The sequence below is a fragment of the Aquarana catesbeiana genome, linkage group LG01, assembly GCF_042186555.1.
Source record: "Aquarana catesbeiana isolate 2022-GZ linkage group LG01, ASM4218655v1, whole genome shotgun sequence".
Lineage (NCBI taxonomy): Eukaryota > Metazoa > Chordata > Amphibia > Anura > Ranidae > Aquarana > Aquarana catesbeiana.
Genome location: NC_133324.1, coordinates 643,992,642 through 644,008,621, shown reverse-complemented (window position 1 = coordinate 644,008,621; position 15,980 = coordinate 643,992,642). Strand labels below are relative to the sequence as shown.

The following is a 15,980-nucleotide window of genomic DNA, read 5'->3' as shown; positions in this document are numbered from 1 at the left end:
ATGCATTTTAGGGATCTTCCCATTCATTTCTATAAAAGCCCCCAATGCACATCAACACAGCAAGCAACACATATGACCCTCACTAGCATCACAACACATATCTAAAAACACATAAACAAAAATTGACTAAACAATGTACACTATCAAAATAGAAATGGTCTACTTCTTTTACAGATCAATATGGTACTGTATAAATAAGGTTATGTACAGTGCCTTGCAAAAGTATTCACCCCCCCCCCCCCATTGCTTTTACCTATTTTGTTACATTACAGCCTTTAGTTAAATTTTGTTTAATCTGAATTATATGTGATGGATCAGAACACAATACTCTAAGTTGGTGAAGTAAAATTAGAAAAATATATACATGAAACTATTTTTCAGAAATAAAAAACTGATAATTGACATGTGTGTATGTATTCACCCCCCTTTGTTATGAAGCCCATAAAAAGCTCTGGTGCAACCAATTACCTTCAGAAGTCACATAATTAGTGAAATGATGTCCACCTGTGTGCAATCTAAGTGTCACATGATCTGTCATTACATATACACACCTTTTTGAAAGGCCCCAGAGGCTGCAACACCTAAGCAAGAGGCACCACTAACCAAACACTGCCATGAAGACCAAGGAACTCTCCAAACAAGTAAGGGACAATGTTGTTGAGAAGTGGTAAGATGTGGCAAGCTCATAGAGACTGTGATAGCCGCAAAAGGTGGCTCTACAAAGTATTGACTTTAGGGGGGTGAATAGTTATGCACATTGACTTTTTCTGTTATTTTATCGTATTTGTTGTTTGCTTCACAATATAAAAAAAAAACATCTTCAAAGTTGTGGGAATGTTCTGTAAATTAAATGATTTAAATTATGCAAATCCTCAAACAATCCATGTTAATTCAAGGTTGTGAGGCAACAAAACACGAAAAATGGGACGAATACTTTTGCAAAGTACTGTATAATTTAGGATATTAATTGTTCTGTTAATTTTGCTTTAATGAAAAAGTTTCAGTGAAATTACACAAATATCTGAATGTGAATTTAAATATGCTGTACCACTTTCTTACCAGAAGAGGGAGCCCCGAACCACTTCCAGAGCTTTGAGACTGTTCAATGAGATCTTTAAGGGATTCTCCTTGAGGAATATATGTTTCATCCTGTTCTAGTCCAATGCTGTAACGGGGTCTGGCTTCTTGTCTTTTATACCTGAGAGCAAAAAACTGTCTGTAAGTCTGCAATGTTACTATATACAATTATGTTAGTCATGTTTCCATAACTGTAACAACTAAATTAATGGATAACACACATCAGTTTTTCCAGGTGAATGATATTTTCTAAATGAGCCATTAAAATGTGAATATGTTTATCTACTGAACAAAAAAAGTTTAATTCAAAAGAATTGTCTCTGAGATTTCTTATAAAATCATTAAAGAGGACCTGAACTCAAAAGCTTAAGATTTGCTATGGGAAACATTTAGAAATTTTAATTGCAGTGCCCTGTAAATCGACATTTTGTCTTAAATCACTCCTGAAAATTAGCAGTGTATTTCCTGTCTCTAGCGTAATAATAGCTGTGTATATGCTGTATGAGATCATCTAAGGCACCCTGCCTCTGATTGCTAGCCTCACAAGAGTTGGGAATGGTGTTTGGAGATGCTACTACTGTGCAGTTCACTGTTCTTGCTGGGGAGGAATTTGTATAAATGATTTCCCTGCTTCTGGTTCATTTAGTCTGTTGATATGTGCTTTCTGCACCTGCCCTGTTGCTTCTTAAATTTCCCCCACCACTTAATAAATAACCGTTCAATATCATTGACATGAGAATGCAAAGTCCTCCCTCTACCAAGATGGCCACCTCTAAACAAAGACATGTGCAGGACAAAAAATGATCAATTAGTAATCTGGAAAGGGTCAGCTGCAGGGAGACTACAGGCATAACTAGTGACTAGTCTTTTGCCCTCTGCTTATCTTTTTGGGGCACCACTTCCACAGTTCAGGACCTCTTCATCCCAACTTTGGGAACCTTCACACTGATATGATGCAACAAATGAAGTCAATCCTGACACACACTTTCAGTGGATTATAAAAAAAAAAAACAGAGGACCTGTGTACATTTAAAAAGTCTAGGTGCCCCTTTGATGCTTTGTCAGTGTTGCTAAACATATATGTGAACTATCAATGAAAATCCACTATGACGCCACTTTACAGCCTGTCTCCAATTGGAACATCAGAAAACTAGAAAGCTGTCCTGCTGTTATTGCCTACCACCTTTTATTTCACACTATTCCATTAAAACCAGCAGCATCTGCACTGCTTACGGCTTGCATTGGAGATTACCACTACTAGTAAGTAATATCAGTCATATGCCACAACATGTTTTATGGTTTGAACTATAATGAGAGGCTTGGATGGCCAGCAGTCGTAAAGAAGGGCCCTACACTTTATGGACTGCTTCACATTCATTTGGCTTCTGTTATATCCCTCTAAAGTTCCCTTTTTTCCCTCTTTTCTTATATAGCAGCAAGTTCTGCATCCACTTATGCATATCTCACTTTACAGGGTACCTTGCATGATTTCCATCAATGCCCATCAAAGGTATAGCACCTAGGATGCTGCACATTATTAAAAGGTCAGCACAGCATCCAGTACAATGATCTGAACATAAATTTCTATTACAAGCTATACTTTCAATAGACGTTTTTATTTTTTTGCTAAACAAAATGAAAAAAGACTGAAAATTTTGAAAAAAAAAAAAGTTTTTCTTCGTCTCTGTTATTACATTTTGTAAATAAATTAAAAAAAATAAAAGTAAGTTTTCTCCTTTACTGATAGGCACTGATGTGGCGGCACTGATGGGCACTGATGAGGAGGCACTAATAAGCAGCACCGATGGGCACTGATGGGTGGCACTGATATGCAGCACAGATGGGCACTGATAGGCGGCACTGATGGACACTGATAGATGGCACTGATGGGCAGCATATACGGGCACTGATAGGCGGCACTGATGGGTGGCACTGACAGGCATTACTGATGGACACTGTTTGGCATTACTGATGGGCACTGATTGGCATTGCTGATGGGCACTGATTGGCATCTCTGGTGGGCATCACAGGTGGGCACTGGCGAGCATCGCTGATGGGGCTGCACTGTTAACCACTGCACTGATTATCAGTGCAGAGCCCCCCCCCCTGGCAGGAGAGCCGCTTACTGGGTCTCCTCTACTCATGTCAGCAGTGAATAGCGGAATGTTAATAACCAGCACTTCCTAGTAAAGCTGTGATCAGCTGTGATTGGATACAGCTGATCACATGGTAAAGAGCCCATGATATAGACTGTTTACTGTGATTGGAGATGCGGTGTGTTAGAGCGACACACCACACTACCGATTGTAGCAGTGTGCCCTTGGGGGTGTGCACAAGTGGATTGTTCTGCTGGACTTCATGTGACATCCAGTCAGAATGGGAGAGCCACTTCCCTGTTGTCATTGTGCTATAAGCCGGGCGGGAAGATGGTAGAGTAACTGATGAAATATCTATGACCACCTCATACTGTATATAGCCATTCACTGGTAGATATTCCATTAAAAACAATTGACAATGAAAACTAGAAGCTGATTGATTTCTATGCAGAGCTGCTTCTAACTTCAGCTTGACAAAAAAAAACTGAATTTTGCATTTTCTAGTTTTAGTAAATCGACCCCAATGAGTACATCTAACATTCAGAGGTATTCAGTAACACATTTCAGGCCCTATATGGTCCATTTACCTATCATATTACACAAGTCTACTCATTACTTACAAATCAGAGCATATATGACCACTCTACCACAGAGAGGTCATAATATAAAAATTCACATGTATACCAAGTATGCAGGTTTATGCATTGAGTAGATGCCCTTGGCAACAGCTAACCTAAGTAGAACAATAGCAGAGGTCAGCCAGTGACATTCTGCTAGGTAACATAAAGGTTGATTTACTAAAACTCAGTGGGGTATCATCCATGTGTGCCCCAAGAAAAGGAGGGCCCATTGTGCCCTGACACACACAGCACACATGAAGGAAATAATAGTATGTCGATAATATGCCCCTGTGCCTCATAACTTCATTAGTGGGTCCCAAAAAGAAGTAGCAACCATGGCACTATTTATTCATTTTCGGCTGCTCAGGGACTGGAGGCGATTGCTGACGCTTTTCCTGACAGTCTAGCTCAGGCCACTAGCAGCCTGGTATAGTGATATAGTTAGAGCAGTGAAAGCTAGCTTGCCTGGGAGTCAGGCTGTATCTGCTTCTTTGCCTGTCCCGTCATCCTGTCACCACTATCTTCCTAGCCCATTTCTCACTCCTCTGCCTGTCCAATTTCAATATTCCAACTCCCATTTGTGTCTGCCCAACGTCACCCACACTGTGCTCAGCTGACCTGTGATAGACCAGCCGGGGGAGGTATAATTGGTGAGTGAGCCTTCTGCACCCTGAATGACGCCCTCTCTCCCCCACCCCTTTTTGCTCTGCCCCTTCTTTTTCCCTCCCTTCTCATTTCTTTAGGAGAACTGTGCAGACTTGGAGGGGATTGTGAAAACTGGGAGGGGAGGGCATTTTGCATACCTGGGGGGGGGAGGCTGTGCTACACATGCCACATTACTTTTCTATTTCAAGTTCCCAAACACACTCCAGGTCTTTACAATCATAGTTATACCCCAGCCCCAATAATAACCGTGTCCACTTTTTGCCACTGTGAACTAAGCACATTTTTTTTAATCAACTAATGGGGCCCAACTTATGATTTTGCACACAGGCCCACTGATTTCATAAAACACCCCTGCTATATCTGGAGGGTGCAACATCTGGTGCAGCTGTGCATGGTAGCCAATCAGCTTATAACATCAGCTTGTTCAATAAAGCTTTGAGAACAAAAACTGGAAGCTGATTGTTTTTTTATGCCAAGCTTCACCAGGTATTGCACTCTCAAATTTTAGTAAATCAATCCCATATCATCCACAGATACAGGTTTCCTGATCTTATGGTACTTGCAATTATCAATTCCTTTTTATCAGCACCACAAAAGAGTTCAATGTATTCAACCTGAGATCTGATAAGTCTAATCATATACCAAATAGCACTGGATTCTTTCTGATTCACATGATAATATTGTTTTTACCTGAAGTAGCAAAATATTAGGATCACGACCAGAATGATGCTGCACACAGTCACTGAGATGAAAAGAGCCATGTAATGGATACTGCCATCAACAAAATCTGTGGAGGGGAGCAAAAGATTACAAGGGTTAAACATGCACTCAGCATCCACTGGGCCCATGTGAACCATGGATGCAATATGTTAATAACACCCTGGCATACATACAAGTGTATTAAAGAGAAGATTGGTGGATGATGGACTTTATAGGCATAACATGGATACAGCTGCATCCATCACGCTTGGCGCTGTCATCAGGAGAGATCTCCAGGAAACCTCACTCCCCAAGATACACATTGGGAATTATACACAACGGATACCTGAGCGATGTGGTCAGTGGGAGGTTCTCCCCTTACTAATCCAGACATTATTACAATAGTTATCGTGGATATTTTCTACTACTCTCGTCAAGGATTATCAACCGCCATAGGGTTTATATTGTGAGGCTGCCCTTTATATCGACTTAGAAGTGATGTGAAGATTTGCTTCCCTGAACATCCAGCTGTGCTGTATACTATTCTCTGCTTACCTCTCCCCCTCGTCTTTCAACTATAATAATACGCCATAAGCTCCTGAAGAAGCGTCTGTTGAATACGCACAACATGTAGAGCTGAGTTAGACTGTGACATAACGCCTTTTCGTTTTCTATACCAGTACTGGAAAGTGATCAAATTGGTCATCCAGCCTGTGAATAATAATGTATATCTATGTGGGTGGTGTGTTGTTTATGCTCAAAGGCAAATTTTTGTGAATACTTTATGAAATTTTATGCAATTGTCCCAATTCTAATTTTGTAATAAATATTCTTTTTTTAATATATACTTGTGTTATGCCTATAAAGTCCATCATCCACCAATCTTCTCTTTAATCCAATTTATCAGGGACGTGGCATTGTATACTAAATTTCCGTATCCACAGTACCACTCTGTGGTGACACGAATTTTATTCATACATACAAGTGCATCTTACAAGCATAATAAGAAAGGAAGCCTCTTCTATCTAAAAAAAAAATTATGTGTTTACAGCAGAGGTGAGGATGAGACATAAACAAGGTCAGAACTAGTCTCCCCTAGCACCTTGTGCACTTTAGCAATTACTGATTTAGTTGCCCCTTTTTTACCAAATACCACGATGTACATGAAAATCATCAAAAAAGTTATGCTTTCTTAATGTGAAGCTTAAAGAATTACAATAACGAGTTTTACAGAACCAAAACGGATAGTGCTACATTGCACTGCTCCCTTCTGTTTCAAATTGCCTGGAAGTCAGAAGTACATAATTGCGTATCTGCAACTCTAATCACAAACTCAAGTAACCTGCACATGAGTAAAAAGATTATAAACTCATTAAGAGAGCTAATGATATCTGCAAGATATTCCCAAGTCAGAAATTTACTTGCTCAGTTTGAATAGTAGTGTTCTCTTTTTTTTGGCACTGCGCTCTGCAATCATAAGTTGGACTCCAAGAAATCCCTCAGGAAGAAGCTCTTCTCCACCCATATGGCTAATGTCAGCGTAGTATTGCTCCCATGTCTGGATCTGCTGAGTTCTTCAGTGCTTAGAAAATGCATATACCCCTCAAGATGGGATAGACTAGAGAGATGCATTTCAGGACAAAGTATGTGGATCACTAGTTTTTAGTGCTGCATGCTTTATTTATTTATTTATTACAGGTACTTACATAGTGCTGTCAAGGTACGCAGTGCTTTAAATATATATATGAATTTTACATCAGTCCCTGGCCTCAATGAGCTTACAATCTAAGGTCTCTAACCTCACAATTATGCTTTTAACACAACATATGTATTGGGCCAATACTTGAGGTAAAAAGTTAGCCTTAGTAAGAATGTTAAAGGTTAACTCATAGACAAAGAGTTAGGGACTAATCTAAAAAAGAAGATATCTCTTAAAATACATTTATTAGCTTCACTAATTCCCCTAATTTGCATCTACTCCACTTCTAAACATGTAAGGCTGAACACCAGCCACAGCTGTTTATACAGTATACATCCTTAGTTTAACCACTTGCTGCCCGCCCACCGTCATATGACGGCGGGACGGTGCAGCTGTTATCCTGGGCAGCCGTTCAGGGGGGCGGGTGCCGCGTCACTTGGGTCCCGGTCCGCGATTGCCCGGTAACTGAGCAGGACCGTGGATCTGTGTATGTAAACACACAGATCCACGTCCTGTCAGAGGAGAGGAGATCGATGGTGTGTTCCTTGTACAGAGGAACACCGATCGGTCTCCTCCCCTTGGGAGTCCCCTCCCCCCACAGTTAGAATCACTCCTTAGGAACATTTTTAACCCCTACAGCACACCCTCCTGCTTAACCTCTTCATTGCCAGTCACATTTATACAGTAATCGATGCATTTTTATAGCATGGATCGCTGTATAAATGTTAATGGTCCCAAAAATGTATCAAAAGTGTTCGATGTGTCCGACGCAATATCGCAGTCATGATAAAAATCGCAGATCGCTGCCATTACTAGTAAAAAAACAAATAAAAATGCTATAAATCTATCCCCTTTTTTTGTAGACGCTATAACTTTTGCGCAAACCAATAAATATACACTTATTGCGATATTTTTTACCAAAAATATGTAGAAGAATACATATTGGCCTAAACTGAGGAAAAAAAAAAAATCGATATTTATTATAGCAAAAAGTAAAAAATATTGTGTTTTTTTTCAAACTTGTCACTCTTGTTTTGTTTATAGCGCAAGAAATAAAAAATACAGGGGTGATCAAATGCCACCAAAAGAAAGCTCTATTAGTGGGGAAAAAATGATAAAAATTTCATTTGGGTACAGTGTTGCATGACCGCGCAATTGTTATTCAAAATGCGACAGCGCTGAAAGCTGAAAATTGGCTTGGGCAGGAAGGGGGTGAAAATGCCCTGTATTGAAGTGGTTAAAGGGTACCTCTTGTCAGACATGTTGAATGTTCACATCATTATTGTTTACTGTATAATTTATTATTTGTATATGTACAGTATCTGAACCGTGATGGTGATATTTAGAAAGAAAAAATAAGTATATACATGAGAATGTATATAATGAAACATATATCAATTTAAGTGATTGTATAGACAGTGGTAGCCACAGAGATCGTTGTGACTTGTGTACCAAATAATCATAAATCTAAAGTGAAAAGAAAATATAAATAATGATGATGACAGGAATATGGTTGTAAATCACAGTGAATGTCATATCATCAGTGCAAAACCAACGAAAATAAATAATAAAAAAATATAATAATAAATCAGGATCTACGCACCCAAAGTGAATGATCCCCAAAAACAAAGGATACCTTAAATATACACAAGTGAGTGAATAAATAAAACTGAGACCATGGCGTTGGTAATACTTCTAATCTTATATGCTTCTCGGAGACCAATGGAAGTGCGTTGACATATAGGGTACTATCTTCTCATCAAACAGCTTCTGGGAAAGAAAGATAAAAGACCCTTACCAGAAATGATGGACTCACAGGCCGTCAGTGGTGAGTCAAATATGCTTATACCGCTAAGCGGTGAGGATAGATCAAATCCGGACTGGTTGGATGTTCTCAACAGGAGGAGAGCCTGGAGACCTACTCGCCCCAGCAGAAGTCTTAGAGGATGAAACGCGTCGGATTCATTTGTTACCCCAGCCACAGTTTTACTGCGCTTTTTAGTTCAATTGAACTAAATTTTTACTGCCCATTTTTTACTGAATGTTGGAAAACTTTTTTATCTTAATAAATCCTATATCCTTTTTGGATTTACACTATGTGGAGACTTTGTTTTTTTTTTTCCTTTACATCATGAGAACTACCTCTGATTGAGCGGAGCTCGGTTGATGACTAAAGCCAGCCCTAGGACAGCAAATCAAGACAGCTGGAAGTCCAGGCCCAGCCCATCTCCTTCGGTGGCGAGTAGGTCTCCAGGCTCTCCTCTTGTTGAGAACATCCGACCAGTCCAGATCTGATCTATCCTCACCGCTTGGCGGTATAACCATATTTAACTCACTGCTGACGTCCTGTGAGTCCATCATTTCTGGTAAGGGTATTTTATCTTTCTTTCCCAGAAGCTGTTTGATGAGAAGATAGTACCTTATATGTCAATGCACTTCCAACGGTCTCCGAGAAGCATATAACATTAGAAGTATTACCAACGCCATGGTCATGGTCATCCCCATGAACCCTCACCCTGCATATTGATATGGACTTTAGATGTATAATACTATATTTATATGTTAACATCTGTTTATGTTTATGACATACATTACCTTGACCCATTAGGCATGTGGCATCGTCAGTTTTATTTATTCACGCACTTGTGTATATTTAAGGTATCCTTTGTTTTTGGAGATCATTCACTTTGGGTGCGTAGATCCTGATTTATTATTATATTTTTTTATTATTTATTTTCGTTGGTTTTGCACTGATGATATGACATTCACTGTGATTTACAACCATATTCCTGTCATCATCATTATATTTTCTTTTCACTTTAGATTTATGATTATTTGGTACACAAGTCACAACGATCTCTGTGGCTACCACTGTCTATACTATCACTTAAATTGATATATGTTTCATTATATACATTCTCATGTATATACATATTTTTTCTTTCTAAATATCACCATCACGGTTCAGATACTGTACACACACATTGACTAATTTATTAGCGCTGCACATTTTTGTTCACATTTATATTTCACAATTAGTCTGATTGTTGTGAGAGTTGGCGCGGCATTTCTCCCATTCACCTGTATTAATTTGTATATGCTGGATATTTACAGCCCTCACTGTTTTTCCAGCACTGCAGCTATGACAGCTGCAACTCTCATAAAATGAAGTAAATGTGTTCTTTATCTGCCCCTCTTCTCCCCTTGTCTATTCACAAAACAACTCAAAGTCTGTGAACCATTCACAGCATTCAGGGTGTTATGTGAAAAGCGGTTCCACATATATCTGTAGTCCCTTGGGAAGAGGGTAAACACATTGCGAGGGCTAAAATAGGGTGCCATAGGAAAAGCGCTAGTGAACGTAACCACTCTAAAAATGGAAGTCTTCTTGAGCAATAAATTAAATTGATTCTGAGATAAATAGCAGATAAAGGCAACAAAAAGGAATGAGCAATACATTTTAAAGTAGTACATTTATTTCTATACATTTTTACATCAGACCAAAAAAATGGGACAACTTAGGAGACAACAGAGACAGAGGAATTTGGTTCTAACACATGGACAGTCCAGAATTATGCATAAACATTCTGCCGCGTGGTCTTTGTTTTATAAAGAGATTAGCAAGATCAACAACTTCTTTCATCATCATATTCTGATGCAGAACACAGGAAAATGAGAAGTTCAGCTTTATCGACTCATCCAGCAAGGGCGCTATTATATTACAGATTTATGAGAGTAATGAGGCAAGGGTCTCCTTGGGGACCTCTTAGTTTACGCTTTTTTTTTTAAAGACTCGCATTCTTTTGCTTTTTTATTTTTTTTTTTAAACTCCTGCATGGGCTTACTTTAACCTCTGGGAAGAAACTGAAGAAGCGTACACAAAACCTGCAGCAGGCATTGCCATGACAAGAATATTTTACGGCTTTTGCCTTTTAATTGCTATCTTGTAGGTATGTGAAGCATATCAAAAGGCCTTTTGAAAAGAGACAGTGACAAGATGCCTATCAGGAAAACACTCAGGCTCATCAGTCATTTCTCGCTTTAGCTGCAGCTCACTACCTGTGCTCTAGCTGTAAGTGTGTGAGAGATGAAACGGAGAACCCACTGGGGAGGATGACTTTCTTTTGGAGGAAAAAAAGAGCAAAACACCAAACTGAAAGCTTCATTTCATGGTTTATTAACAGATTTTTTTTTTTTTAATGGCACCCACTTTGCTGTGAAGTGTGTGGTTTGTAACAGTTTAGGATGTCACTTTGAATCAGGAAGATAGAGATTGCAGACAACCTAAACAAAATAGCTTCTTCACAGGACAAGAGCAATTTAGAATTCCAGCAATTAATTATGTATATGTCTTACAATCACTAGTTGAGCTGCTGATAAATACATAATGCATAAATCAATACATGATATATGCACAAACATAAAAGATCTAAACTTAAAGAGACCCCGTCACCAGACCATTTGTTTCAACTACAATCTTCCCCTTAGATTATATGTGCATATAAACTATTTGAGGCCGTAAAAGATCTAAACTAAAGTGACCCTGTCACCAAACTAATTATTTCAACTACAGTCTTCCTGTTAAATTATATGTACATACAAGCAATTTTAGGCATTTTATTTACCTGTAAATGCCCTGAGACTGCTACTAGGTTCCGCCATCTTGGATATTATCTAAGCAATCTAGCAGACTCAGAGCTGTCTCTAAAGTGACACTCTAAAGCAGGGGTCTCCAAACTTTCCAAACAAAGTGCCAGTTTACTGTCCTTCAGGCTTTAGGGGGTTGGACTGTGGACAGTGAAAGTAAAAAATGCCCCAAAGTCACTGAGAGTAAAAAATGCTCCATCATTGGTTTTAGTGGGAGGAATAGTGCCCCGTTGTTGGTATCAGTGAGGGGAATAGTGCACTATTGTTGGTGTTAGTGGGAGAAATAGTGCTGCATCATTTGTGTCTGTGGAAAGAATAGTGCCCCAAGGGCTGGATAAGAGCAGGCAAAGGGCCACATCTGGCCCCCGGGCCAAAGTTTGGAGACCCCAGCTCTAAAGTATTTCCCTTCACTCTTCTCCCAGCAGCTACATAAAAGGTAATGTAGGGAGAAGAGAGGAGGGGCGGGGGAAATGTCGGGACAGCACAGGCAGTAATTAAACACTCCCAAAGGAGGAGGGGCCCTTGATGTACATAGAGGGAGGGAAGTTGAATTTTCTAGCAAGTCTAGAGGTACATTACAGGTGAATAAAATATTGTTTATGGAAAGGAAAAAAGTAAGTGGTGAGCATTTCATATATTTAAATTGTTTGTATTTTACCTGCAATTTTTGAAGTGTTTAAAGGGTCTCTTTAAATAAGACATGATATGTAAAGTAAAACACACACTGACGTGCTCATGCCTATATATATATATATATATATATATATATATATATATATATATATATATATATATATATGTGTGTGTTCTTTATATACTGTATTATTTGAAAAGGTAATTAATGAGATGTCCTAAAATGAAGATGCAGCAGTTCTCTAAAGATACCCATACATGGTTCTATTTTCTCTCATTCAGCCAGTTTGCTTAATAAGAGAAAAATCTGTTGATTTTTTCCATCAACGCTAACAGCATGTATGGGGGAATCTGCACTGCCAGGTATCATATTCAGTATTCAGGTATCATATTCAGGCAGCCACCTCACCAATGGCTGCCTGAATACTGGTGCCACCAAACAATGACTACATCTGATTGGTCAATACCTTTTCAACTGACTTGGACAATTTTTGAATTGACTTTTGTTGAGTTGGGTGGCACTTTCTAGGTCACCCATAGCTCTAATTGCGGCACATTCAACAGGAATCAGCCAAATCAATTCATCTATGGCAAGCCTAAGTATCATTATAGTAGAGCTACACCAAACATGTTTAATGTTCTTGGAGGATAACTTCACCAACAAGCTTTCAGTGGAATTACCCAACCCTTAAAGGAGAAGTAGCATCGAAGCTCTTTTGGCACTAAATCTCCTAAAGGTCCCAGGAGTGCCCTTCATTCTGCACTCCTGTGACCCAGATTCAGCTGACAGCAGTCTAAAGTCTGCTGTCGGATGACGTCACTCAGCTGGTCCAGACTCTGGAGAGATCTCCAGAGTCTCTAATATCTAATGTCTCTAATGTCTTATGGTCCAGACTCTGGAGAGATATCCAGAGTCTCTAATCTCTAATCCACCCAGATTGCCTGACTGGCAGCTGGCTCAGCCTCTGACCGCACCACTGAGAGCCTGAGCCAACTGCTTCTGCCCCCTTCACAGCTCAATGCTCATTGAAGACCAAGAACTGAACGATGCTGCATCCACCTAGGTGGGTATGTTGGTTTGTGATATACCTGCTAAAAAGTCAACTTCATCCCAACCTTTCTGTTTGTTTTGAATAGAGTGAGGAAGCCTCTGTCAGATTTTAAATGCTGTCTGAGTTCACATAGATATTTTGTATTATGTTTCCGTTCATACATCTTTAGACTAGGTTCACATTTGTGCTAACACAGACATTACATGTGATTTGCACCCGCACTGTGGGGCCGATCGCATGTGATGTCTGTGCAGTGCGAGTTCAGCCATACAGTTGTATGGCTGAACTCGCATTGAATTTGCACAAAAAAGGCAGGGACTTTTTTCCCCTGCATTAAAATCGGATCACCTATGCGATACGATTCCTGTGCGAGTTCACAGTTCGCACTGTGATCTGTGAACTTATCTGGAGGTGTCATTAACAATGTATTGACACCCACAGTGGTTTGCAGAGGGCAGTGTGAACTGCCTGCGGGAGAGATGCAATGCGGTAACCGGCGCTGTAATCGTGCTGGTTCCTGCATCGCACAAGTGTGAAACTAGGCTGAATGTGGCCAGGAGGTAGAGAGAAATATTCATTATGAAGACATAGGCAGCAATAAACTCTCCCTCACTCACAAAAAATTAGGTGTTTTTTTTGCAGCCTGTGTACCCAGTAGGGAAATAATCTCCCTATATGGCACTCATCAAATAGACAAAAGGAGAAACCTCCAAAATATGTACACCCAAAAAAAAAATCAAAGCTGTACTTTAAGCCCTTCCATGTCATTCTTGCATCTCCCCTTGCTTGGATTTGGAGATCTTCTATAGACATCTTTGAGTCCCACAGGGCAGGTTAAGAAATGTATGAAGAACGAATTTATCGTTATTCACGCAAAAGGAAATTGCATGATGATGTACTTTTACATACGTTACTGAATTTAGATGCCACTTATTGATACCTATTGTTTTACCATTTTTTTTCCCTGCTCACCAGTTATTAAAACACTGACAAGCACAGCTGAATGATATTACCTTCAGAGAATATTTAACAGCAGATTATGAATAGTACAATCCAATATTAAGACCAATGAGTCTGCATATCCTTCTGTGTATAAAATATTTCTGCTCAACGTTCATTTTGCAGACTATTACTGTGCCCATTTAGATCTAGTCAACCTAAGAGCCAGACATCATGGCACCATGCTGCCTGTTATGAGGAACTTTTATCACTGCCCCTCCCATATATATTACAAGAATTAATTTTTGTAAGGACTTCCAGTAACATTTGTTATGGTAATTATATACTTTAGAGAACTGTCTTGTTAGAATATAATATAGTTCAATGTGATGTGCTGCAGCACACATAACTTTGAAAACCTGAGAAATTCTGTCCCTTTCCTTCGTTAGAATGTATATGACATGCACTCCTCTTAAGTTACCAATATTATATACACAGTGATGTGAAAACGTATTTGCCCCCTTCCTGATTTTTAATTTTTTTTCATTTTTCTCACACTTAAATGTTTCAGATCATCAAACAAATTTTAATATTACACAAAGATAACCCGAGTAAATCCAAGATGCAGTTTTTAAATTATTATTTCATTTATTAAGGGAAAAAAGCTGTTCAAACCTGCCTGGCCCAACATGAAAAAGTAATTGCCCCATCCCATGCTGAATCATGAATGAACTGTGATTAGCCACAATTTTCTGGAAAGCTGAGTTAAATTTCACTTTCCACACCCAAGCCTGATTACTGCCAGACCTGTTGAATCAAGAAATCACATAAATAGAAGCTGTCTGACAAAGTGAAGCACACTAACAAATCACAAAAGACCACACATCATGCCACAATCTAAAACAAAATCAAGAACAGATTCGAAACAAACATGTTTCAGTCTAGGTAGGGTTTCAAAGCCATTTCTAAGGCTTTGGAACTCCAGTGAACCACGGGGAGAGCCATTATCCACAAATGGAGATAACTTGGAACAGTGGTGAACCTTCCCAGGAGTGGCCAGCCTACAAAAATTACTCCAAGAACATGACGACGACTCATCCAAGAGGTCATAAAAGAACCCAGAACAACATCTAAAGAACTGCAGGCCTCACTTGCCTCAGGTAAGATCAGTGTTCATGATTTATCAATAAGAAAGAGACTGGGCAAAAAGTGCATCCATGGGAGAGTTCCAAGGCCAAAGCCACTGCTGACCAAAAAGAACACAAAGGCTCATCTCACATTTACCAAAAAAAAAAATCTTCATTATCCCAAAGACTTTTAGGCAAATATTCTATGGACTGATGAGACAAAAATTTCACTTTTTGGAAGGGGTGTGTCCCGTTACATCTGGCATAAAACTAATACAGCATTTCATAACAAGAACATCATACCAACAGTCAGACATGGTGGTGGTAGCATGATAGCCTGGGGTTGCTTTGCAGCTTCAGGACCTGGACGACTTTATCATAATTGATGGAACCATGAATTCTGAGCTCTACCAGAAAATTCGAAAGGAGAATGTCTGGCCATCAGTTCTTGACCTCAAGCTCAAGTGCACTTGAGTTATGCAGCAGGACAATGATCTGAAACACAACAGCAAGTCCACCTCCAAATGGTTCAAACAAAGCAAAATTTAGGTTTTGGAGTGGCCTAGTCAAAGCCCGGACTTAAATCCAATGGAGATGCTGTATCATGACCTTACACAGGATGTTCATGCTGGAAAACCCTCCAATGTGGCTGAATTAAAGCAATTCTGTAAAGAAGAGTGGGCCAAAATTGTTCCACAGCAATGTGAAAGACTCATTGCAAACGC

At 39.4% G+C, this 15,980-nt stretch overlaps 1 protein-coding gene across 16 annotated transcripts in view; it reads right to left on the bottom strand.

Annotated features, from left to right (window-relative positions):
• Positions 1-15,980, bottom strand: part of BMPR1B (bone morphogenetic protein receptor type 1B) — a 700,361-nt gene that overhangs the window by 45,547 nt on the left and 638,834 nt on the right. For all 16 annotated transcript variants that reach the window (XM_073601167.1, XM_073601124.1, XM_073601147.1 and 13 more), the window contains 2 exons: positions 5,150-5,246; positions 1,060-1,198 (listed from right to left, as the gene is read on the bottom strand). In XM_073601167.1, the coding sequence (XP_073457268.1) occupies positions 1,060-1,198; positions 5,150-5,246 (236 nt within the window). The remainder of the gene's footprint in view (positions 1-1,059; positions 1,199-5,149; positions 5,247-15,980) is intronic.